The sequence below is a fragment of the Gymnodraco acuticeps genome, unplaced genomic scaffold (genome assembly GCF_902827175.1).
Source record: "Gymnodraco acuticeps unplaced genomic scaffold, fGymAcu1.1, whole genome shotgun sequence".
NCBI classification, from domain to species: domain Eukaryota; kingdom Metazoa; phylum Chordata; class Actinopteri; order Perciformes; family Bathydraconidae; genus Gymnodraco; species Gymnodraco acuticeps.
Window position 1 is genome coordinate 39,927 of NW_022990358.1, and position 23,048 is coordinate 62,974.

General features: G+C 39.4%; 1 protein-coding gene across 3 annotated transcripts in view; it reads left to right on the forward strand.

Annotated features, from left to right (window-relative positions):
* The window catches only part of rph3aa (rabphilin 3A homolog (mouse), a), a 57,305-nt gene extending 34,989 nt beyond the window's left edge, over positions 1–22,316 (forward strand). For all 3 annotated transcript variants that reach the window (XM_034224142.1, XM_034224141.1, XM_034224143.1), the window contains 15 exons: positions 7,499–7,627; positions 7,770–7,899; positions 8,792–8,875; positions 14,121–14,259; positions 15,919–16,089; positions 16,209–16,418; positions 16,680–16,759; positions 17,335–17,409; positions 17,509–17,618; positions 17,696–17,822; positions 18,413–18,466; positions 19,257–19,408; positions 20,554–20,635; positions 20,753–20,849; positions 21,344–22,316. In XM_034224142.1, coding sequence (XP_034080033.1) covers positions 7,499–7,627; positions 7,770–7,899; positions 8,792–8,875; positions 14,121–14,259; positions 15,919–16,089; positions 16,209–16,418; positions 16,680–16,759; positions 17,335–17,409; positions 17,509–17,618; positions 17,696–17,822; positions 18,413–18,466; positions 19,257–19,408; positions 20,554–20,635; positions 20,753–20,849; positions 21,344–21,477 — 1,774 coding nt within the window. In that variant the 3' untranslated portion in view covers positions 21,478–22,316. The remainder of the gene's footprint in view (positions 1–7,498; positions 7,628–7,769; positions 7,900–8,791; positions 8,876–14,120; positions 14,260–15,918; positions 16,090–16,208; positions 16,419–16,679; positions 16,760–17,334; positions 17,410–17,508; positions 17,619–17,695; positions 17,823–18,412; positions 18,467–19,256; positions 19,409–20,553; positions 20,636–20,752; positions 20,850–21,343) is intronic.
* Positions 22,317–23,048: the final 732 nt, after the last annotated feature.

Here is a 23,048-nt window from a genome sequence, read left to right on the forward strand (position 1 = left end):
TGCCGCAGGGCTGATGTTGTCTGGGCCTGCCACCTTGTTTCTCTTCAGTCTCCTGAACGTGCACCTCACCTCTGCCTCTTTGATGAGGAATGGTGGGGGAGGGGGGGAGATGGGGGTGATAGTGGAGAAACTGGAGAATGATCAAACCTGCTGTAGAAGGCGTTCAGTTTGTCCGGAAGCTGATGGTCATTTTCAGGTGTGGGGGGGGGGGGCTTTGTTTTGTAGTTGGTGAGGACCTGAAGTTTTTTCCAAACTGTCCTAGTGTTATTGTTTGAAATTTCCTGTTCTATTTTTGAAGCATAATTGAATTGAATGATGTTGTAGAAAATGATGGATTGCTGTATATAAAACCACCTGAGTGTATAAAGGAGTTCAAATGAACACAACCTTAAACATTTATAGCATTCAAACCATAGACTGTATATATAAAGATTCAAACGCATACATTAATGTACCAGCCTTGTTTATCCAAAAACATACAACGATTCCCTCTGAAATGTAATGGAATAAATACGAGGACCTCAAATGTGTTTTATGGCACAATACCTTAGATTCCACCATTGATCTGTAGAACTAAGTACTTTACATGAGAGCTGCACATGAGACCCATTGAGGAGGTCATGGGGTGAAAAGAGGGGTGATATTGATATGCTGTCATGTGTAAAGCAGTTTCTGTCCCCTCACTGGATGACATTGAGAATCAGATAGGAGTGCGTCCTGCTGCAGAGCTCCAGAGCACATCGATCTCCTGTAGGGCAGCGGCCGCTCCACTCAATAGGCCATTCGTACTGCGCGTGTGTGTGTGCGCACGTGCGTGTCTTTGAGTGTGTTTCGATGTGTGTGTTGGTGACCCTAACTCTAAAACATTTCTAATATGATAAATTATTTACAATCTATTATAGATGAGAAAGCATATTTGTGATATTACATTTACAATCTTCTTATTGTACTGTTGTTGAAGTATGTGTACTTTTACTTAAGTATTTTCATACTAATGAATATCTACTCCTCCACATCTAAAAGGAAAATATTCACTAATATTTACACGAATCACTCAGTACAATTGCAATACCACACTTTAAAAATATGCGATTACATGAAAGAAGGGGAGGGAATAAGCTCATTTCTATTTAGTTGTATATATACTTTAGTATAATATTAAATTCACAACTTTTTATATATTTTTAGTGTTGTAATGTTACTTTTATGTGAGTAAATGATCTGAATGCTTCTTCAACCATTGATTTATTTCATTACAATTTAAAAACTGAATACTATTTCCTTACCCATTACGTTTTTTGATATTCTACCAATTGGTCATTTGCACACCGTCCACGCTCTAGTGATTTAATGTATATTGACACTGTGTGCGAGTGTGTGCGCGGTGACTCACAGGCTGAAAGTGTCGGCTATTTTAGAACATTTCCTTTCTTACTGACCCCACCTTTCTCTCTCACTGAACCCTTCAAGACACATACACACACACACACACACACACACACACACACACACACACACACACACACACACACACACACACACACACACACACACACACACACACACACACACACTGACACTCACAGACATCAATCTGTCAAGTTGCCACTGTCCACAATGATAGCAATCCTTGACATTTACATGCATTGGAGTGAAGACAGGGAGGAAAGAGGGGGAGCGGGAGGATGAAGCGCACTGAGCCGTTAAGTAAGTGAGGCATTAAAACCTCCGTGCTCAGCAGCCACTGGCTGATCTTTTGTGATGTTTAATGCTTGGTCAAAGTCATACAGCGGCTCGTTCTTACACTCTAGGTTACTCTACAAGTTAAAAGTGAAACGATGACATTGACAGATCCAAATGGAGACTGATTCTATTGATAAATTGGGGTTGGCCATCATCAAGACCCTTAAAGAATGGGGCATAACCATAGAGGGCATAACATGTGCTTACAATGGAGGGAATGTATGTGTTTTGGAATCTGTGCAGTTTCTTCTCTCTATACTGTCGGCAAAATGTGTGCAGGATCACTCAATCAGGGCGGGCAGGCTGACTCAGCAGTCTGGGCTGGACCACAGGCGAGAAGTTGGGGTCATGCTTCTCTCTTAACAATGTTCTTGTCAGAGATAATGAGTGCGCTTCTCCGCAGTGAAAACGTCTCGAGGCATGCACACAACACATTACAGCCAACACTGCCAACACTTCACTGTCCGTCCGCAGTCGGCCCCAATTAACGGCACATTTTCAACACGCAAATTCATGAAGCCTGTGCACTTGGACATGACTGGCAGATGTTTGGGAATTTACTGTAAGGCACAGGCGGGTTCAGCAGTAGGTGAGTTAGAGCTGAAATAAATCATGGATAATCAAATGAGTTCCTCCCGGAGCTTTTAAAGGGAGTGCTCCTCCAGCCGGGGCACACTGACTGTGGAGTGGACAGTTACATCTGCTTCTACTGCTTTTTGCTTTGAGTCTGACATGGTCACTGATTTCATTCTGTGCAAATATGTTTACATGAATTGACACCAGTTTTTTGGTCTAAACTTCTAACACAATATTTTTCACAAATAAACTGTGATCTGTTACATAACAATATTTAATATTTAAAAAGGAGCCACATAAAGCTAGTTTAGTCACGTATCATGGAAACATAATGAATCATCATTAGCTATGCTTATGCCAACATGCTAAGGTTTACTAGGTATACTGTTTACGATGTTCACCAGCTTTGTTTGTTAGCCAACCCAGTCTCACGGCATTTCGTGTTCACCAACACGATTTTTAATCTATTGATTCGTGTTCCCCAACACGATTTGCCCCTTTCTTTCGTGTTGCACAGCACGATTTTAAAAGCAATGTATTTCTATTGCCTGCAGCACGTCTTTTTCTCCGGTCGGGTCGAGGAAGACCTGAAGCTGTGTGGTTCATAAAAACATGTTCTTACTCAATATCAAGCCACAATTATTGCTTTTATTTTAAATCGTATAATTTCGGACTTTTTTTGTCGTCTGTGAGGAAAATAAATGGGGCTCAGAGCCTCAGAATACGGAAATCTGTATTTTTAAAATATTTTTTTCCTTCTAATTTGATATTCTTTTCAAAATAACACACTGTTATTTACTCACCAATAACACACAATTATCCTTGCTTTTATTTATTGGTTTAATTCCATAATCTCGGGCTTTTTTGGCGTCCATCAGGGACTGAATTTCAAAATAAAATATCCGGAAACAGACGTAGGCCTGTAAGGGACATTTCGAGCGTCATTGCGATTGTCAACCTTTCTGAGTTTAGGATGGCCGAAGACACTACACTACCCATAATCCCCAGCTATCGTTTAGGACTACAGTCCCCCGTAAGGTTACGCAGAGCGTCAAACAGCTGTGTGAAATGGAACGAAACCACGCCAGACTATCCAAAACTGGAATCGAACGCTCCCCCCAGAACTACACATGCTGGCTATTGTGTTTCGCAAAATGTTCTATGGGACGTCTCTACTGAACGTTTTTGTTTTTCCCACAATTAGAAGTTGCCAGTATTAAACACATTGGCGTTATCAAATGTAAAACTATTATATATTATTTATTATAATTAATAAATGGGTGAAAATCGCTATATATACCCACATGACAGCTCATTGTTACTTTGTAATTCTACTCCACTACAATTCAGAGGTTAACCTGGTATTTTTACTCCACTGCATTTATTTGAGTTACTTTGCAGATTCTGATTAATTATGTGAAATATAAACAACCCTTAAATCAGACTTTAGTTACACCTGAGTAAAATTCAGGTAAGGTGATTGTCAAGTGCCAACAATCAGGAGAGATATTTGATAGTTGGTGCTTGAGAAGACTAAACATATATCTACAATTGACATGAATGGAAACGAGTAATAAAGTATATTCATTACTCGTTATTTTCTACTAATAGTTCATTAAAGACTGTATATTATGGCTATTTTGCACATCCCTTTCAAGATTTTCAAAGGTTTATTGACATATCATATACACAACTACGGTGTAGTTATGCAATGAATGAAACACTTGGGTCACAGGTTCCTCAACAGTGCATTACAAGACATCTATCAATATGTGTGAACCTCCACCATTAAACTGTCATATTCTGCACATTTCTTATTCTATCTACATACGAGTATAATTCATATGTATAATATCAGTTAAAAATAAGTGCTTCAACATAGTTAACATTGCAGGAAAGCAATATATTAGACGTTAAGTACTTTGTCAGGCTTAATATTTATCTGTAGATAGATACCCCCAAAGTTTTTTTCTTATTTAAAAGAAGACCTTAATCTGTTATTTAATGTTTAAATAAAGGTTAATTCGTTTTTCTGTTTTGCACCTCCTCCTATTAATATCTTTGTACATGCTGCACTAAACTGTTTTATTGTAGATATCACTTTATAGTATCTTCTTGATTTTTTATATTCTATATTTCTATATTTATACTTTCAACCTATGAAAGTATGTACTCTTAATATTTTTTTAATCAAACACAATAATTCAATAACGTGCTTTAACCACTAGGTGCACACAAGGTACACAAATGTTTTCCGGATTTCATATCATATAAACACCAAATCCCAGCATGCATTGCGGCTAAAACATCCAATAAACGAGCTTAAAACCATAGCTGAGGATTTTGGGTAATGCCTATGTCCGGTTATTTTTATTTTGAAATTCAGTCCCTGACGGACGCCAAAAAAGCCCGAGATTATGGAATTAAACCAATAAATAAAATCAAGGATAATTGTGTATTATTGGTGAGTAAATAACAGTGTGTTATTTTGAAAAGAATAACAAATTAGAAGGAAAAAAAGATTTAAAAAATACAGATTTCAGTATCCTTCCCATTTATTTTCCTCACAGACGGCAACAAAAGTCCGAAATTATACGATTTCAAATAAAAGCAATAACTGTGGCTTGATATTGAGTAAGAACATGTTTTTATGAACCACACAGCTTCCGGTCTTCCTCGACCCGACCGGAGAAAAAGACGTGCTGCAGGCAGTAGAAATACATTGCTTTTAAAATCGTGCTGTGCAACACGAAAAAAAATCGTGCTGTGCAACACGAACAAAAGGGGCAAATCGTGTTGGGGAACACGAATCAATAGATTAAAAATCGTGTTGGTGAACACGAAATGCCGTGAGACTGGGTTGCGTTAGCATGCTAATATTTGCTAACTAACACTGAATGCAAAGCTGATATATGTCTATATTGTAGCTGAAAAGTTAGGTAAAGCAAAGTTGTTACGGTTTATCTTCTAGGCATCTTTTCACATGATCGCTGTACACAATTTTATGACAATCCATAAAATACTTTCACACAAACCTCCACACATGACGTCACCATCTTTCAAGCCATGCACAGCTAGTGTGGCTAAAATGGATCAAACCCAGATCAATCAGAAGACAGTTAGTCACATCTGCATTGCACCCAGGATTACAAAGAGCCAATTCACTTCATTAATGGAGAAATAGAAAGTGCTAGTTGTAGCATTTTAAAACTGCAGAGCATCAATTTAAGCTCCATATGCAGCCTGAAGGTTTGTGCTTCACATTATGCATGCAACTGAAATAGCCACTTTGATCAAATCTTTCATATCTCTCACTTAAATCTTTTTCCAAAATAGGTGTGCAGGCTTTTTGTTGTTTACAGTTTCTGAAAACACCAAATATTTGACTACTAGAGTTTACTGAACACAGCAGAATGCAAATAAGGAAATATTGGGGTTATAGCAGAATCTTTGCTGTATTTTATGAATATATATATTAGCCACGGTAGTAACACATTTGATTGTTTTTGGAACAATATTGAATCACATTTTGGCAGTTCTCTCGACATTTTTGTCTTAAAGAGCAACTTAAGAGCTGGTGCAAATCTTGTTTTGCTGACCTCCAGTGGTTTAACTCACCTTTTCCCACATTACTGCTGGGTGGATTCTTTATTTTTTAAATGCTGTATAAACACTTAAATTAGAGCCTACGTTACCCTTAAATGGGTAAAATACGGCTGACATTCACTCATTTTGTGCTAATGTTAAACAGGCAAGGCTCACCCGATAAATGTTCTAATATTTAACATAGTCGGTATATGATTTTGAAATGTTTGTTACCGAATAGGCTATTATAATATATTGTCTGCATCCTCTTGAGAAACCACAAACCCTATTCCAGATACCACCATTTCCAAATGTATGCAGTGTGTTCCTGTGCATCATGGGAAACATATTTGATGTTTAAAAAACAACAATCCTTCTGTTCCCAAGCTGAGTGCATTTGATTTGTGCTGGCAGGAGATTTGGTCTCTGCGCTGGCAGTTGGCAACAAGTGATTTTAAACCTAAAAGACAGTTTCTGGAAGCTTTCCAAACATCCAGCAGCCGTGAAGTTTCAGAGAGGAAATGTTTTTATGTTGATTGCTTTTTGTGTGAAATAAAAAGGTAGATTGTTTGAAGCTGTTATTTTGCAGCTTACTTTGAGATACAGTACATTGGGGAAAATTGCGGGAACATAAACAGGCACTTTAAAAACACCCACTTATATTCTTTGGCATAAATACATTGTATTTACATTTCAGCAATTAAAATAGAGGTTCAACTTGAAGCTGTGTCTTTGTGAGTTCTAAACGCTGAATCTTCATCTGTTATTCATTATAAAGCGAGAAATGTGTTTTTTTATGACACCTTTTTTTTCACTAGACTCCTTTGCATTTTTCTGTACTGTACTTAACAATAGAAACATTGTCAGTGTTAGCTTTCGCAACATGCATTTAATTAAATATAACATTATCCAAAGATCCTTATGTGAAGAAAATTGCATCATATTGGGTATTCTGTGTCTTTTTAACAGAAAGTTACATGGTCTTCATAGAATCCCTGTACTCTTAATGTGTAAACCCAGGATTTACAAGAGTAATATTGATAGACATTAATCCTAGATCCTAATCCTTGATTATTACTGCTGCACTGATTTAAAAGAAGCTGCTCAAAACACATCTAGGGTGACAAAATGAATGATAAAGTTGACAAATGGAGATTAAGCTGGTTCATATACAGTACTGTACAGTATATACCACATACAACATAAAGATTGAAAATGCTTTATGACAGAGAAGTACAAAATATATAGAAAGAATAACTAAGACCTAAAAAATGAAAGTTTGTTGCCTTGAAACTTTTTATTTTTGACATCATGCCAGGCGGGTGATTTGAGACACATGAACAAAATGCATGATATGCTCTCAGATGATAACTCCAGTTCATGCATTATTTAAAGAAAGTCACTAGTGAGCCTCTTTGTGACACACTATGCAGCTTTGCTTTGCTTTAAGCCAAAAAAGTTTCCAGCTGTCCTGAGACCTCAGCGTCACGCTGTCCTTAGTGATGCACTTTTTGGAGTCGCTGCCCTTTTTGTGGGAGCTGCATTTTTACTTTGCATGCCTCTGCGTCTCTCTCTTTGTGTGTTTTGGGTTCAGGATGGAGAGGACGATGAACATGTATGGCGGCCCCCCGGGGGAGGAGCTCACGGATGAGGAGAAGGAGATCATCAACGGCGTCCTGGCTCGTGCTGCCATGATGGAGGCCACGGAGCATGAGAGGATTGAGTGAGATGGAAATCTATTGTCTCCGTTGCACAGAATTAAATCAGCCGTCCGTGTAGAGATGCTCTCTGAGCCGAGCGTTTTTTTTGGTGTAACACCAAGTTTTTCTGTTTTGGTGCTTACATCTATTTCCATGTGTTCTCAGGCGCCTCTCCAGTCGGCTGGATAACATCAAGAAGACGGCGTGTGGTGACGGGCAGTCCCACTGTCTGTTGTGCGGGGCGTCTTTCGGGCCACAGGGGGTCACAGCTGTCCTCTGTGTGCAGTGCAACAAAGTAGGTGGAGCTGTACTCTTTCTGCTTGAACAGGGACAGAAAAGAGACAGTATTGCAGAGAGTCCCCAGATGATATTAGGTTGCCCTGTTTACTATTTTTTCTATAATGTTGTGTAGATCCTAAGAGGTTTTTCTATGGTGATGAGCACCCAGTGGGCCATATGCTAACAGGGTTTAACCTATGGGTTTAACATACACTCTGCATATCCTGGTCTCATGCCTGCATACATTCTGCTTGTTGCTCTCAATTACTACGTACTGTGTGAACTGTAAAATATATGAGCTCTGTGCACCTGCCACCAGGAACTATAATCTGTAGGTTTAATGCTCCGTGCGTGTCTTAGTCATGCAGTGGTGGAATGTAACTATACGTACATTTACTCAAGTACTCTATTTAAGGACACATTTTCAGGTACCTCAGTTTTTTTTAATTCTTATGACACTTTCCACTTCTACTATACACAATAGGGAAATATTGTACATTGTGCTGCGTATTTATTTGGAAGCTTTAGTTACTTGTTACTTTTCAATATACGAAAATGCAGAAGGAAGATAAAACAATTAGTGGATTAACCAGAAATGTATTGGGACCTGTTTTGATCGTTTCAGTTTTTTTTTAAAGTAAAACATTTCATGGTTCCAGCTTCACAAATGTAAAGCTGTGTTTTACTTCTAAAGCAGTTCAAATTGGATTTTCATCAATGCATGAGTAACTTTAATGTAATGATTTATTAGGGGACGTTTTACGCTTTAATACTTTTAATACGTTTTACTCATTACTTAATTACCTTTACTAAAGTAACATATTCAATGCGAGCCTTTAAATTGTCACAGTATTATTTATAGAATGATATTCGTACCTATTCTTAAGTCTGTATTTGCTTCTTCGCAGCACATGTGCAGCAAATGTGGGATTTTCAGCAACGGAAGGACGAGTCCTACCTGGCTGTGCAGAATCTGCAATGAACAAAAAGAGGTGAGAGGATGAGGAGAGATGAAGATCAGAGTGGTTTTGATAAAATCATTGGGACATATTATACCATTATGTTGTTCATCCGCCACCAGAACACAGGCTTTTCTCATGATGTGAACCATTTTCTAGCTTTTAGTCACGTATTTTAGCACTGAATTGCATTTCACCGTCCAGTGACCTGGAAAATTACCTTCCATTGATACCCCTTCAATACCCACAATGATTTATGTCAACGCCTTTTTAATTCTTAAAGATACAGATAGTGTTTTGATCAATATGAAACATGAATATTAAAGTCTGTTTTCAGTTTTTCTCCCTGATTCAGTTATACAATACTGTTGTGATGATGGCGCTGCGCTTTGTTCTCTGCCTCGGGGAGCCCAGACTCTTTAAATAAATGCTCTCTACTGTCAGTCAGACACAGGGGTTTATCTGTTAGGCTGCCAAATACAAAGTGCTCCGGTGTCTGCCCCACTGAATTAAGCAGGCACCAAAATAATATTAATTTTTGATAGCAGTTAAATGTCTTAATCTGTCAGTTTATTAATCTTTGAATATATTTGAATATAAATAGTCACACTAATCAAAAAGTAAACACAAAGACTTGTTTCCTTCATTAATCCACTTACAAGTATAGACAGACACTCGCAGAGCGAAAATTTCCCAGAGGCCAAATTCTCTATCTGGCAATGTTAACAAAAGTAAAATGTAACATGTGTATCCGCCCTGTGATTCGGATCCGCTCCAGATTGAATGGCTTCTCCCTTTGCCCCCTGATTCACCCTTCCACTAAGTTGAATGAAAATGTGTTTTTACGTAATCCTGCTAACAAACAAACTCAACCAAAAAACCTAACATCCTTCCAGAAGGTAATGCAAGGAAATACTGAACTCCCTTTTCTTTCTTGTTTCTGTCTTTCTTTTTGAGTTATCGTTGACACAATTTGTTTGTGTACTGTATATACGTATATGTGCCTCTGTGAACAATAAAAATAGGTCACAAAAATCAAATCAAATCAAGTTTTATTTATATAGCACATTTATAAACGATTTTTGGTCGAGCCAAAGTGCTGTACATATAATAAAAATAGCTTACAGTAGAGACACTTTACAGCAAATACAACAGCACAGATTGTTCAGAATATCAATATGAGAAAAACGACACCCTCTATCCTTAGACCCTCATATCGTACAAGGAAAAACTTCCAGAGAAAACCCACAGTTTAAGGGGAAAAAATGGGAGAAACCTCAGTGAGAGCAACGGAGGAGGGATCCCTCTCCCAGGACGGACAGACGTGCAATAGATGCCGTGTGTAAATCGAAGAGATAATACATTTTACAGCATATAGACCGAATGTTAGGAAATGCATGTGTCTGTAATAAGAAGATGAATCCACGAGGATGTCAGCTACAATCCTGTGGAAGCCATCAGGGAAGCAGCATGACGAGACCCAAGGCAGGACCGCAGAGACAGGTTCAGCCACGACCGGAACGTCCACGACTTAATCCAGAACTCAGGATAGAGGATCCAAGACACAGGATCCAAGACACAGGACTACAGCAAGAGGATCAGCCTCGACTCCGGATCCCGGCGTAGATATAGATACAAAACAAGAAAAAAGATTTGGCTGGGTTAATCGGAACAAGAGAATACACAGACACAGACAGAGAGGGAAAAGGTCATTGGATAAAAGTTATTCTTGATAACCCTCTAGAAAGATCTCATGAACTTCCCCACTCAATCTATCAAGACCCGAGCAGTTCTATTAGATATAGGATAAGAAACAGAGACAGGGAGCACAACAACCTATCTCTTCGTCAGATGCACTCCCCCGCTTATCTAAGCCACTCTGTACCCCGTTACCCTCTACAAGGCCATAGACCAGCAGAGGGAAAATGGGGGGTGGGTAAGGGTAAGGGTTTTTAAGAATAAACCGCAAGGGTCTAAAGGGAAAAAAGATTAAATATAAGGTACTATATTTTAAGTAATCCTATCTACTATTCCTATATTCGAATAATGTATAAACTATTTTAAAAATACTTTATGAAATCCTATGTTATGTTATAAATATTAAAATAAAGAACTAAATGAATAAATAAATAAATAACTAAATAAATAAATGAATAAATAGATACTTAAACAAAAGCCAAAGAGAAAAGGTGAGTTTTAAGTGTTGATTTAAAAACCCCCAGGGTCTGGGCCGACCTCACATGGAGGGGCAAAGTATTCCAGAGCCTAGGGCCAGCCGCTGCGAAAGCTCGATGCCCTCGGGTTTTAAGCCTGGTCTTAGGCACGATCAGCAGCAGCTGATCAGCCGACCTTAAGGCTCTGCCCATGCCCGGCGCCGTGGGAGGGCCAGGGAGGGCCAGGCCCTCCCATTTGACATTCTTGCCCTCACCCAATAAACACGATTTTTATTATATATAAAAATAAAAAATAAAAATATATATATTATTATTATTTTTTGTTATAAATAAACTGTGAACTTTTATGCTACGATGTATGTGATGTCAGATAGTAACTAAAACAAAAAAAATCGCAGGCTACGTCAAATAAATTCATGTGTCTGTTGTGATTTGTGATTCGTCCACATTTAGACCAATCACAGCGTTACACTCTGCCGCCTATTCTGGATTTGTTTATTGTGCATTCTGTAGACTCCCATTTCTGTTTGAATTACAAAATGGACATCAGAAATTTGCTTAAAAGGTCTAAGGATTTATTCAAACGAAATAGCGATGAAAGAACTGCAGCCGATGGTGCTGCTGGCGACCCTGCACCTGCCGTTGCAGCAGCACGCCTTAATGTCACAAGCTTGACCTCGGCAAACCCCGGGGCTGAGTTAGCGAGCCCAAGCCTTGACTCATCAAAGCGGCCGCCACCAACGCTGTCCTCCGAGGCACAGCTCCTTGTGCCCCTACCATCAGCACCTGCGTTGCCACACCCTGTACCACACCCGCCAGCATCATCATCATCATCATCCTCCTCCTCCTCCTCCTCCTCCTCCTCCTCCTCCTCCTCCTCCTCCTCCTCCTCCTCCTCCTCCTCCTCCTCCTCCTCCTCCTCCTCCTCCTCCTCCTCCGTGCCGGTGCCTCCACTACAGACGCTACCTTGCAGCACATCAACAGCTACTATTGGGCCAGCAACCGCTCAAAGACCAACAGCCCCAGATGATCTTGGGGTTAATAAACCCAACCAGGTGAAACTGGATCGTTATCCAGGGAGATTGTTTTCAGGAAAGAAGCGCACTTTTGCCGCTGCATGGTACAACAACAGACCATGGCTTGAAGATTTGTTAAAAGCAGACGCAGCATTTTGTTTCCCCTGGAGACAGTTTAAAGTAAATACGTCTTCATCTGATGCGGCTTTTACTGTCAAAGGTTTTTGCGACTGGAAACACGCATTAGACTGATAAAGGACTGCTAAGGCATGCCGCATCAAAAGAACACATTTCATGTGAGAGTTTGTGGAGAGAGAAACAGATACGCAAGGAAACAAATACGGAAATTAGTACTTTGGTGCAGATCAGCTGGCACAGAGCCGTTATTACGTGTCAGCTGTCGTTGATATTGTAGCTTTTTTAGCTGTCAACCAACTCCCTCTCAGAGGTGACCACGATTCACTCCACAGTATGTCCGACTCAGGCAGTGGGCTCTTCCTGTCGCTGTTTGAATATACGCTGCAGTACAAAGATGCAGAGTTGGCCAAAATAATGGAAAGCATTCCCCACACAGCAACACACACCTCTCACGACATGCAAAATGCCATAATAGAACTAACAGCAGCTCATCGTCTCCGTCTCTACTATTTCTCTCCGAGTGCAGCGATGAGGAAGCTGCCATCCGTAACCAGTGTGCCTTGCTCGTGATTTACCAGTGTTTGTGCTGCCACGCACACAATGTTTCAAAAGTGGTTTCTATGTTGCCCTTTATTTGTGTATTTGCGATAAGTGTGCGTCTTTGCGCAATGCTGTTGGTCTCGCTGTTTGATATATATATATATTGTGCCGCAGGCCTGCAGCATGTGACAGGGTTGTGTGCCCTCCCATGAAAATCATATGCCCTCCCTTTAGATTTGTTCTGGCGCCGGGTCTGGCTCTGCCTGGGGTGTAGCGATGGAGGAGTTCGGTTATATAGGCAGGAGCCAGCCCATTTAGGGCTTTAAAAACAAATAAAAGGAGTTTAAAATCTATTCTGAACCGAACTGGAAGCCAGTGCAGTGAGGCCAGAATTGGGGTGATATGGTCACGCTTTTTATGGCCAGTGAGAAGACGTGCAGCTGCATTCTGAACTAGCTGGAGGCGTCTAATTGAGGCCTGGTCCATACCCACATACAGAGCATTGCAGTAATCCAGTCTCGAGGTAACAAAGGCGTTAATAACCCTTTCTAGGTCTTTAAAAGATAAAAACGACTTGGTCTTAGCCAATAGTCGTATTTTGAAAAAGCAGGTCTTGACTACAGTGCTGACCTGCTTATCAAATTTAAAGGCGCTGTTGAAGGTCACTCCAAGGTTCATAACAGAGGGAAGGATATTTTTATTGAGAGAGCCCAGAATATCAACCTGGGAGACTGTTGGTTGGGGTCCAAAAAAGATAACCTCGGTCTTGCTCTCATTGAGGGTGAGGAAGTTTTGGCTCAGCCAGGATTTAATCTCTATTAAGCAGTCCTTCAACTACTGTAATGAGTTGGCATTTTGATTGAGAGGCAGATAAATCTGTACATCATCAGCGTAACAATGGAAAGGGATATTATGTTTTGTGAGAATTGAACCTAGGGGCAGTATGTACAATAGAAAAAGGATGGGGCCCAGAATCGAGCCTTGGGGAACCCCACAGGTAAGAGGGGCTTTGGCAGAGGAGAAGGCACCTAACTGCACTGAGAAGCTACGGTCCGTCAAATAAGACCTGAACCATGCAAGGGCAGAGCCTGTAATGCCTGCGGACTGTTCAAGCCGTGACAACAGGATACTATGATCCACAGTGTCAAAGGCAGCAGTTAAATCTAACAGCACCAAAACAGCTGGGCTGCCTGAGTCGGCGGCTAAGAGCAGATCATTAAAAACTCTTAAAAGGGCTTTTAAGAGAAAAAAAGAAGGGCTGAACTCTACCTTACCCTATTTCCCACTAAAGTAACTGCATTTTTTTATTATTATGGCCACTAGAAGCTGGCGACAAACTTAATTACTTAACCAAAGGAACCGGGTCATTTCCCATTTTAAAATAAATCTGAATTGACTGTGTTCCTGCAGGTACAGAAGCGTTCAGGAGCTTGGTTCTTCAAAGGCAGAGTGCAGCAGGGTCTGCCGCCCCCCCTCCCTCTGTCCGGATCCAGACAGTCCAGCTTCGACAGTTCTGGACAAGATGAAGCTACACATCAACAGAGATATGGTAGTTTAAGCTATAATTTGTTATGGATTGATGTAAGGACATTTAAGAATATCTTGACTGTACTTAAATAAATATAAGTAAATGCATCGAAGTGCATTTTAATTTCAACAACTAGTACTATTAGATTGATGTTATAACATTTCATTCTCACTTAGTACACAAAAAGTATGTACAAAATACCATTTCTACATCGTGTTACAGGATATTTTGATTAGGTTACTTATTAATGTAAGCTTTAGCCTTAGTACAGTTAAAGTGGACCGAGTAAAATAGTAGTAGAAAGATTTGTTCTAGATGAAGCTGCAAAAATAAAATGCATGATCCTTGATGCGCTCGCCACAGGACCCAAATGTCTGATGGTGTTACAGAATGCAAAGTGCAGCAAACACAAAGTGCCACGGCCCGTTAGCTCCTGCAGGCTCTGCTATAAACGCTCGTGTCACTTTTGACCTATATTTCAAAGAATTCAACTATAATGCTGGCTTTTCCATGAGAAACAGTAGCAAATTAGATCTTTTAATTTATTGAACTAGATTAAATTATCTTCACTTTCCTCGATCTGTTCACTGTCTTCAGTTGAGCAGCTATTACATGCTTGAATAAATGTACATCTGGCAAATTGTACTTGTTATTTCTAAAATACCCTTTGTTTATTTAGAATATTAAGAAATTATACTTCTTATCTACTAGTCTTGGATGAGCTGACACAAGGTTACTCTATATTAAAGAATCTTGGACATAAATTCATATTTTGTGACATTTTATTTTACTTTCAACTTCTCTTCTCTATGTTGCGAGAAATATTGTACTTTTTACCTGCATATACTGCAGATTCATATATTATATGATATATATATCTATTATAATAGCAAAGAAATCATGAATGATGATTTATTATTATGGATTAAGATAGTGTTGGGAAAATACTGAATGTACTCTTCTAATATCAGAGTAGCACATGATAACAAAGGCCCTACGTAGCTGTGTACGTGACAGGATGTATGATTACCTAGAAGAGCGTCAGGACACACTGTTTTAGGCATATGATAGCTATGTGATTAACATGATGATTCAGCCTCTATGGAGATAGACATACGACTGTCATGTTTATTGTTTACGCAGGCCCTATATAATAGCTAATCTAAACGAAGGCCAGAATACTGCTTTGAACCGGTATTCTGCATCTTGTGACTGAATAACACCTTATTTTGTATATAAGCATGTCAAGGACACTGTTCGGGGAACTATTTGTCCCACGCAGCTCTGTGTGTGATGACTACTTCCATTCTTCCAAGGATAATAAATACATGTATCCTGATTTTGAAGACCAAGCCGGTGGCGAGTGATATTTTTCTAACAAGCAGTATTTAAAACACTTCAAATTAGGTCCAGCTTTACTGTACCATTTGCAAATTTAACGTGGCAAATGCATATCCATATTATTGCGAAATAGGACTTTAACTTATGGTTCTTTGAGTATATTTAGATGATATTACTTTAGAGAGTTTCTGTTAAAGACTTTGAGACAAGGATTTTTTACATTATGATATTGCTACTTTTATGTCTTCCACCACTGGAGAAGTAATAGAGATATAACTAGCTGTGTGTCAGCATCATTATGTTCCTGGTGGCAGCTGATATTCTCATTTTGTGGCTCAGAGGCGCAGCAGCAGTCCTGTGGATCAGAACAATGGGAGCAGACAGCAAGAACAACAGCTGACAGCTATAATGAGAACCCGTCCTGTCCAGCTGCTGTAATGAAGACCGAGAGACAAGTGTTAGCCTCAAAACCACCGCGAGCAAACACACAGCAGGCCGCCCCCCCCTCAGGTACAGCAGCACTGCTCCTTCTGAGTATAAACCCAACACAACAGGACTGCTTTTAGAACATATTCTGTCTCTGACAGTGTATAAAAAGATGCTTCAGACACTGCTAATTTCTCTTCCAGACGTAGGAGACAAACCCCCAGAGAGGAAGGTGTCCCACCCGGCGGTGGAGGAAAAAAGACAACCTGTCGTCTCCAGCTCCGTTTCATCCCCTGTTCCTGCAGCCAGGGTTAATCCACCTGTTAACCCACCTGCCAACAACCCTGCTGCCCCCCGACCCCCCCCTGATCAGACAGAGGACGAGGAAAACGACTACGACTCAGATGACGCAAGTAAGACCGATATTTCATATTAAACTTCACCTTTATAGAATTTAAAATCCTCTGTATTAGTCTTAGAGTTTCACTTTTTAAATTATTTCTATCATTGTGAATAATATATATTGTGCTTGCATCGGTGAAAAAAAGTATGTGTGGAGCAGTGAAGAGAAACAAATGTTTATCTGTCTTCGAGGGAAATTGGTTTTCTAAGTTTTCAGATTCCGTTTTTCTCTCAGATGTCATTTGAGGTCCTGTGTTTTTTTATTCTTTCAGCCACGCTGGGGTCTCTGGAGTTCAGCCTCCTTTACGAACAGGAGACCCACGCTCTGCACTGCTGTGTCATTAAAGCTAAGGTAAACATATGTACACACACACACACACATGAGATGAAGAGACATGAAATGAAAAACAAACAAGGAAGGAAGAGAGGTACAAGAAAAAGTGAGATAAAAGAAGAAATGACAAGGACAAAGGAGACAAGATAAAAAAAATACATGACAAGATTTGACAAGACAAGTAAAGACATGAAAAGAGTAGAGACCATCTGGAGACGTTATCACACAATCCACGACGCAAAAAAGGACTCAGGGCGTAAAGTTCGGGGGCCATTTATTTCTGGCACCCTTGCCTGGACCTCACCAACTGCATACACACCTTTTTGATTCATCTAAAAATGTACATTTAGTGACGGAAAGTGATTGGGCAAAGGGCTTAAAGTGGGGGTCTAGGTGTGTCGGGGCAAATGCGAGTGTAAAAATAAAGATGTGAATTGAAATGAAAAGATGAGAAAAATACATCTCGAGAAAAAGAAAATCCTCAAAGTGTCATTTCATTGAAAGAAACATTTGCAGTGCAACAATACAATATGTGGAATATATATATTTCATGCTGATTCAGAACCATTACTTTCCTGTAATGTGTCTCTCAGGGTTTGAAGTCAATGGACTCAAATGGATTCGCTGACCCGTATGTGAAGCTGCATCTCTTACCTGGAGCCAGTAAGGTACAGTCACCTAACTTCCAATTTCAAGGTTTATTTTGAAGAATGTGCGGCTGTGTCCCTATTTTAAAGATTTACTTGACTTACTTATATTTTTCTCAGTCTAACAAGCTTCGCACCAAGACTCTGAAAACCACTCTGAACCCGGTGTGGAACGAGACTCTGGTCTACCACGGTATCACTGATGACGAAATGGCTCGCAAAACTCTCCGGTAAGAACAACCTTAACCTTTATATCCTACCAATTAATTAAAAAAAGAGTTTAATGAGGGAACATTTCCGTCTTCAGGCTTTCAGTGAGTGACGAGGACAAGTTTGGACACAATGAATTTATTGGAGAGACTCGAATCGCGCTGAAGAAACTGAAGTTTAACCAGAAGAAGAACTTCAGTGTTTGTTTAGAGCGGGTGATCCCGGTGAGCCTGACAACAACACTAACATCTCATACTGTTTAAGAATTTACTGAGAAATACATGAATTTTAAATTAAATGGTCAGTTCAACTTAAATCCCAGTCAACTAAATAGGAACTTTCTCTACCCAACAAATATCTGTAAAGAGACGTTTATCAATGACACATTTTGTATGTAATTTCATGCAGAAATGTCAACATTTGGAGGAATAAAAACTAAAGATTGAGTTGCCAAAAACAATCTCACCTCAAGGTTGATTAAACTGCAAAAAAAGAAGACATTTCAGTTTGTTAATTTTTAAAGACAGTTTAGTAAATGTCCACTGCATTTCTTTTACCAGGCCAGACGAGCACTTTCCCCTGTTTCAATGTTTTTATGCTAAGCTATGCTAACTGTATGCTGCCAATAAGGCTTTAGTCAAAGTCAACTTTAATGTTATTTGTCATACAGATATAAAGCTAGAAAGCAATTAATAATTTACTAAAATACAGTACTTCTCTTTTAATTGACTAATGAATATACAGTAGCTTTTTGGTGAACAGAATATAATAATAACAATAATGATAGTGATGACGATGCTTTTTCTCTGCACAGGTGAAGAAGGCTGTGGGGGGATCAGCTCGAGGCATGGCTCTCTACGAGGAAGACGTAAGACCCTCACATGGATCTCATGATAATGTGCATTGGGTTTATTTTACTGTATTCTAAGAAGTCTGCTTGGTTTGTGTGTATTTAAAAAAGTTATCTTCAAAAACTTGAGGACAGCTTCATTGTTTCCTCCCATTGGTTTGTTAAACGACAGTGTTTTCGAAAATTAGTTAGCATTTGAAAAATAGTGAAGCCTCACTTCAGTAGAGTCAGTTTTGAAAGACAGGCAAACACATTTTGATTGAAGTCTGTTATAATGTACAAGCTGTATTGAGTTAACCTTAATGCATAATGATATACATGCACATTATTCAGTTCTTAAGCTCATACATTATCTTCCATTAGTAGGAATTATGATAATCACTGTATAATCCATCCAGCCAGTGCAGAGGGCAAAGGAGCGGAGTGAAATGTAATACTGTTACTTTACGTGCATTAGTGGTATCTGTTTTTGTGTGTGTGTGTGTGTGTGTGTGTGTGGTAGGTTGTGTGGGTGTAGTGTGTATGTATGTGTGTTGATGTGGTGTGTGTGTGTGGGTGGGGGTGTTGTGTGTGTGGTGTGTGTGTGTGTGTGTGTGTGTGTGTGGTGTGTGTGTGTGTGTGTGTGTGTGTGATGTGTGTGTGTGTGTGTGTGTGTGTGTGTGTTGTGTGTGTGTGTGTGTGTGTGTGTGTGTGTGTGTGTGTGTGTGGTGTGTGTGTGTGTGTGGTGTGTGTGTGTGTGTTTGTGTGTGTGTGTGTGTGTGTGTGTGTGTGTGTGTGTGTGTGTGTGTGTGTGTGTGTGTGTGTGTAGCTGAAGGAGGGGGAGGACTCAGAGGAGAGGGGTCGTATCCTGGTGTCCCTGATGTACAACAGTCAGCTGGGTCGTCTGATGGTGGGCGTGGTCCGCTGCGCTCACCTGGCTGCCATGGACTCCAACGGATACTCCGACCCTTTCGTTAAATTGTATGTACTCCATTAATCTGAATCCTCCAGATTAGGTATTACAATTACCTTTACATTCTCTCTGAAGAGTGTCCATAGTTAAAAGAGGCAACTTTTGGTAGAGGGTAAAGTAACAAACTCACAAAATTCTCACTTGAGAAAAAAAAGGGACATGTAAAGTAAAAGCAGTATTACTAACAGAATATGCTGCATTCAAATATTATATTAAAATACGGCAATATTTTATTTGCTGGGAGTTAGTTTAGAAGATTGATACCACTCCAATGTATGTAGCCTACGTTAAATATATACGTAGCTACAGCAAGGAGATAGTTAGCTTAGCTTTGCATAAAGACTGGAAACTGTAGCAGCAAAAACTAACGGGCGTACATGTGCATCCATGTGCCCTTTAATATCCCTCTATTTCAGCCCATGTTAGAGAAGGGCTGATTCTGGGTCTAAAGCTTTAAAAAAGCTTATGCTGAGTGTCTGATCAGGAGATTTCTACCCAGATGCAGCTAAATGCTGCCGTGATTTAATGCCATATCATGTTCAAAATCACATTAAGGAATATTTCTGAAACAGTATGGAGCTCAAATGCTTTTTCTCTTACGGGTTTACCACAAGGTGAGTCCCTTTTTATATCCTGATTTTTTACACATACTCTCTCCAGTACAGGTTAGCTCTGAGTGTTAGCGATGCTTGCTAATGTAAACAAAGACCATATTACTTCCAAAACACGTCGCTCATTGTTTCTGATAGGGCCGTGGGTGTAAAGCCAGCCCACATTTCCGATATTATGTCATATCGGCAGCAAATCTGGATCAGCTTCGTTGTACCCCCGTTTTTAGAGATTTGGGTAGAGAGAGAGGGTTTTGCTTTCTGACACTTTGTGAGTTCCCTGACACACCGGGGACACATATTTTTATCGAAAAGTGCATTTTGCATGATAGGAGGCCTTTAAGGGACAGACACGGGGGGTATTGATCTTATCATTTGACTTTCAACATAAAGACAATAATAGTTTTGAATGTTGAACAATTTTGTCTGAAATGTCTCACAGATTTGAAGACATCATTGTTGATGATTTTGTTTCTGCAGTTTATACAAAGTGTTTTATTATAATGTGTGTCATAATGTCACTGTTTCTTTCCTTTGTGCTGTAGGTGTCTGAAGCCAGATATGGGGAAAAAAGCTAAAAACAAGACGCAGACAAAAAAGAAGACTCTGAATCCCGAGTTTAATGAGGTCAGTTATTTCTCAAACTTTGGCATTGTATTTGCACATACTGAACTTCTCCATCTCTTCTGCTCAGCCAGATCTCAGTTAGAGATTTTGTAATCATGTTCAACAACTGTGTTTCAGGAGTTTGGTTATGAAATAAAACATGGCGAGCTAGCCAAGAAAACCCTCGATATCTCAGTCTGGGATTATGACATGGGAAAATCGAATGATTTCATTGGTAAGTGTGGATACTGTCTTGTGATCACGCTTCAAACATAATTTCCTTGGTTTTGCAATGTCTACTGTTTCGTTAGGCATCAAATGTAATTGTGTTTATCGTGCCTAGGATGATTCTTAACAACTTTGGTGATCCTGAGTTTTTCTTCAAGCACCAACATGATGTTGATATTTGTGTGATTGAGTACAATTTCATTTGGATGGATTGTAAATTTGGTAAATACATTTATTTCGCTTTCAGGATGAAAAGTGAAAACTTTAGTGATCGCATTACTTTTGATGTTGGATTTATTACTAAAACCTGCAAAACTAATGTTATTAACATCCTCCCAGGCTGTTCTTAACTTAACTGAAGTAAGATGGGACACTATACCTGGTAAAAATCAGCATATAAGTCTTGCCATTGTGAGCTAAATACAGCGTCATAGAGATGCTATCATGTACAATAACTCTTAGTGTTTATGTATTACTGCTAACTTTTCTCTGTGCCTCCAGGAGGATGTCAGCTGGGCATCCAGGCTAAAGGGGAGTGTTTGAAGCACTGGTACGAATGCCTGAAGAACAAAGACAAGAAGATTGAGCGCTGGCATGTTCTGCTAAACGACAACTCTGTCCAGTTTGACGATTAAAACCTCTTCTATATTTATTCTTTCTCCATCATTCCCCCTGTAGCATATTGTCTTCCAGTCAGCACGGGTAGACGGATATTCTCCTCTTGCTTTGATGTGGTTTGTCCCCTAAGTGCAATGTGCAGGCTACATTTTACACCTGTAACAGTTTACAGGTGACCAACACGGATGTTGACCTCTGGCTCTTTGTTAATGAGGAGCATATCATATCATCAGCTGTTTCATATAATAAGTAAACCTCATATGCACTAATGATTGAACAGAGTTATCATTTTTTATGGAGAAACAAAACCTTGTTATCATTGTGATTAACACACTATGTTGAAATTAAGTGTGCCTCCATGGGGAATTCCCTTTTTTCTTGCATTGACCTGTTCTCCTAATGTTGATCTGTGCTCTTGTCATACGATTATGAGATCATGTAATGTGTTATCTACGTGACGAGTGCTTGCATCATGCATATGTTAAATATTTAATGGGACAAATACAGCTGTTTGGTTTCCAAAATGATGTTTTTTGTTGATGTGAAATGCGTTTATTTATTTTTTTGACAACATGTTGGTCTCTTTATCACTTCATCACCTGTGCATGTGTGAGCTCTCCTCTACTGGAGAATTGCTGAAATGCTTCTGCATGACAGTTCATTATGAAGAACATACTCAATAAAACAATGTTAGCACACTTGCAGATAATCTGTGAATTTTTCTTGAGAGATATATATGAGATTCAGATCTGCAAGTGTTATCAGATTGATGATTCACATTTTGCTCTTTGTATTTATATCGATGCATGTCATATTGTAGCATACACGTGGCTAATAAATAAAGACATCATGGCACTTCCTGTTCTCCTCTGCTTGCTTGTGTTGTGACATGTCAGGAATCAGGCGAGGTTTGAGCCAATCAGCTCAGACAGACACGCGGCGGAGAGTTTTGCGAACTTTGACTTCTCGTGATAAAACCTCTCTGCTTTCCAAGTGGGTAAAAGTTTACAGACTTGTTACACTCTAAGTCTGCTTGAATTTGAAGCTCAGGAATAATCTACCCTTTTTACCAGTAGTGAGGAGGTTCAAAGGAGGGCCTGATGGGAAACAAAACATTTATATTTGACAAAAAATATAAATATTTACAACTGATCTGACTTAACATCAAACATCTGGACAGCAGAAGAAAATGGAAAGAAACTTGTGAAAAGGCAGCAGCTTAAATTATATGCACCTTTTGGTTGCTCACACATTTTTCTTTTGTTCTTTTTAAGTTCTGGATACTATCACTTCTTCAGTAGGTTCAATTACCTTTTTGTCTTGATTAATTTATTCTCAGAGGCCATAAACTTGTAATTGTTTGTTTGACTCATCAATGCAGAGATTTTGTATTTTTATTCCATGCATTGGTCTTTCTCGTCAAAACTTTGGACCTACATTACCCATAATGCTAATTGACCACAGAGAATTCAGTCGGAGATTGAGGATTGTCATGTACGAAGTGGCTAATGTGTAAACAACGCTGACTCACGGACATCACTTGAGTCAATTAATCAAAGTGTGTCCCTTTAGAGACACTAAGGACTTT